This window comes from Apium graveolens, unplaced genomic scaffold (assembly GCF_009905375.1).
Source record: "Apium graveolens cultivar Ventura unplaced genomic scaffold, ASM990537v1 ctg4982, whole genome shotgun sequence".
Lineage (NCBI taxonomy): Eukaryota > Viridiplantae > Streptophyta > Magnoliopsida > Apiales > Apiaceae > Apium > Apium graveolens.
In genome coordinates this window covers 101,067-104,789 of record NW_027418772.1, presented here as the reverse complement: position 1 = coordinate 104,789, position 3,723 = coordinate 101,067, and the positions used below count along the sequence as shown (strand labels likewise).

The 3,723-nt window shown below is 33.3% G+C and overlaps 1 protein-coding gene across 1 annotated transcript; it reads left to right on the top strand.

Moving 5' to 3' along the window:
• The first annotated feature begins 330 nt into the window (after positions 1 to 330).
• On the top strand, positions 331 to 1,192 carry LOC141702390 (putative mitochondrial protein AtMg00820). The gene is made up of 2 exons (XM_074506085.1): positions 331 to 555; positions 875 to 1,192. The coding sequence occupies exons 1-2, from the start codon at positions 331 to 333 to the stop codon at positions 1,190 to 1,192; spliced, it is 543 nt and encodes a 180-aa protein (XP_074362186.1).
• The last annotated feature ends 2,531 nt before the right edge of the window (positions 1,193 to 3,723 follow it).

Sequence of the window (3,723 nt, the reverse complement as noted above, 5' to 3'; positions counted from 1 at the left end):
GACCACGTTTGTTGTAGTTGGCCCTGATGTTCAGAATAGTGAAGAAACTGTTATTCAAAGGGGGAGAAGAAAGCTTTCAATCACAACAAACGAGTATGGAGTCTGAAAATGAAGCAGTGACTCCATCGACAAAAGGGAGCATGCCCATGACACCACAGATGACAGTAAACATAGACCATTCAGAGTCTACAAGCTCGGACAGTAGCAGTAAACCGCGACGTTACAAATCTCTTGTTGATATTTAAAATGAGACATAGGAAATTAAGCTCGATGATGAGCTTCTATTGATGGGAATTGATGAGCTAATGAGTTATAGCAATGCTGAGCGAAATGGAGTCTATTGAGCAGAATAAGACATGGACACTGACAGAATTAACGGCTTATCGCAAAGTAATAGGCCTGAAATGGATATACAAGCTGAAGAGGAATGCTAATGGGGAAATAATAAAATACAAAACAAGGCTCGTCTCCAAAAGATACGTACAAGAGCAGGGGGTGGACTTTGACGAAATTTTTGCTCCGGTCACCAGGCTCAAGACTGTTCGCTTTCTGTTGGTATTGGCTACCAAGACCGATTGGCAGATTCACCACTTGGATGTCAAAACAACATTTTTAAATAGAGAAATTTAGAAAGAAGTTTATGTTGCTCAACCTTAAGGCTTTATTAAAGAAGGTCAAGAACACTTGGTGTATAGATTGATTAAGGCTCTTTATGGTCTGCGTCAAGCACCACGTGTCTGGTATGCTAAACTAAACAAGTATTTTGAGAATCTAGGTTTTTCAAGGTACCCATATGAGCATGCATTGTACATCAGGAGTAATGGTGTTGAAGCTCTCATTGTTGGAGTCTATGTAGACGATCTCTTAATAACAGGTACTAAATGAATTTAAACAACAGATGAATGATTGGTTCGAAATGAATGATTGGGGGAGGTTGTCGTACTATCTGGGAATGGAGGTTCAACAAATGAAGGACTGTATAGAGCTAAAACAGTCAGCTTACACAAAGAAAATATTGGAGAAGGCTGGAATGCAAGCTTTTAACCCCAATAAATATCCTATGGATCCGAATGAGCATTTGACTAAGGACGAAGGCGGGAAACTGGTGGATCCAACAGAATACAAAAGCTTGGTTGGAGGACTTCGCTACCTTGTGCATACATGTCTCGACATGGCTATGCTGTGGGGATAGTCAGCCGTTTCATGGAAAAGTGCACAGTTCTTCATATGAATGCTGTAAAGCGTATACTCAGGTACGTCAAGGGTACAATTAACTACGGCGTGGTTTATTCGAGGGATATTGGAAACAATATGCTTACAGGATACTCGAATAGCGATTTTGGAGGACAAACAGATGACAGAAACAAAGGTGTGTGGCCTTGTCTTCGTGCGAGGCAGAGTTTATGGCAGGGACGACATCAGCTTGTCAAGCTGTTTGGCTGAGGAATCTGCTCAGCAAGCTAACAGGTGAAAATATGGGTCCAGTAATCTTGTACATTTCATGGGCGTAGTAAACATATAGACAAACGCTACCATTATATTTGAGAATGTGTTGAGAGAAAGGAGATCATTGTCAAGCATGTGAGTAGTGATATGCAACGAGCAGATTGCCTGACCAAAGCTCTCACTACTATCCAATTTGAAAGAATGCGCAGATTACTGGGAGTAATGGAGTTGCCTAAATAAGTTTCAAAACTAAGGGGGTGATTGTTGGAATTATTTTGAAACTTATAGATTGTTTTAAAATAATTAAAGTATGTGCATGTTGAATTAGTATGCATAGTCGTGGAGAAGTTTTAGAAATGGCATATGTAGACACGTAGAAGTAGAACTGCATTAGAAGAGTTAGTTGTTTAATGGTCCTTGTTTTTAGCTGCATATTCTATCATCTATCTATTTATATTGTACGCTTCAAATCAATAAAAACAACTTACACGCAAGTCTTTGTTTTTCTCAGTTTTACAATACACAGCTTATATATATATTTGTATACATCCTCGCATTGAGTATAAACAAGAAATATGCACTATGTTGTTGAAAACCAACTCAAAAAAATAGAAATTTTACTTTAGCATTAAGTTTTACATCATTTATAACATGATATATATATATAGCTAGGGAGATGATCGAAATACAAACAACTTTTAAAATTAAAGCTATAAACTAATATAAGCCACTAAGTCAATCTAATATAATCCAGGCACCACACATAATTGACCAACATCCTCCTGCACAAAATCTCAAGTTTCTAAATACATAAACTAGTTTCAATATTACTAAAAAAATGTAAATTAGTATTGTCTATTAATCATGTCATCAATATAATAGAATAATAAGAAAATGAATTATAACCACACACCGCGTTTAGACAAGGCATGTAATGGTAGAATCCTCTACACCCATCCTCTCTCACTCTAATTTTTATCATGTACTGATGTATCATAACCAATCCCCTTGAAATACCTGTAGAAAACAATTAATTAGAAAAAAATTAACTATGATTATTTATTTATTCAAGAGGAGGAGTAAGGAAATATACCGTGCCAATCTTGATTTACATGTGGAGGGTGGTTTTCTTTATTGTCTTCTTCATCTTCGAATATGTTCATCTCTGTTTAGTGTAAATTTGAGTCTCTATGAAATAGATGGGGGCGGCTGACAGTCGGTCAAATGTTAGGGTTTGTGAAAAGATAACACTCTTTTTATAGGTAAATTTCCTATATAATTACTAATTTTATTAAGATTTTTTTTAAATTCTTAATGTTGTATATCTTTATTTATTTTTTATTTTATAGTCAAAATTTCACAATTATTTTGAAAGTTAGTGTTTGGTTCCACTTTTTAATCCTTCGAACATATTATAAGTGCACCGTTGTTATTTAATAAATATGATGTCATATAATTTGCAATATAACACTTTTAATATTTTTATTATAAACTAATTAACAATAAACATCCTAAATAAAATGTAAAAAAATATAAATATGACATATCAAATTTTAGTTTTGATTAGTTTAATAATGTGGTTGAAAAATAAATATCCAAATTACGCGTCAACATAATTTAGACTATAGGTTTATAAAATAAATTATATATATTAGATATCGGTTATATAATTAAAAAAGAATATATAATTGGTTAATATTTATTTTATTAGATATTTTTTAAAGTGATAAATCGTAAAAGATTTTTATAACTCATAATACAAATTTAAAAAGTATACTCATACTAAAAATAAAAATTTGAAAATAAAAAAATTTATTTGCACATTACTAATAATGAAGAGTTAGATGAGAGAAGTTATATGAGATAAAATCCTGTGTAAAAGGGATAATGTATACCATATATTGTGTATCTCTCTCAATTATACTTATGGTAGAATCATATTTGTAATATACAACTTATTTATATATTTACTACACATTACTAGTGGAAATAGTTGGAGTTTATCATACAAATTGATACTAATGAAAATATCATACATCAGTATGAAAATTAGTATGACAACTGAGGCAACTCCCAACAATCTGCTTAATCCCCACTCTCATACTCCAAGCCCCACATGCCTCCTTTAGCCCATCAGGGGTAGCTCACTTGCCTATCCCAGACCGGTACTGGAGCCATATGAGAGATTATTATGGAGTGTTGAACTAAATATTTGGTACCACTTGGTGGGTTTGTTAAACAAATTTTAAATCCATATAAGTATGATATTATTTATTT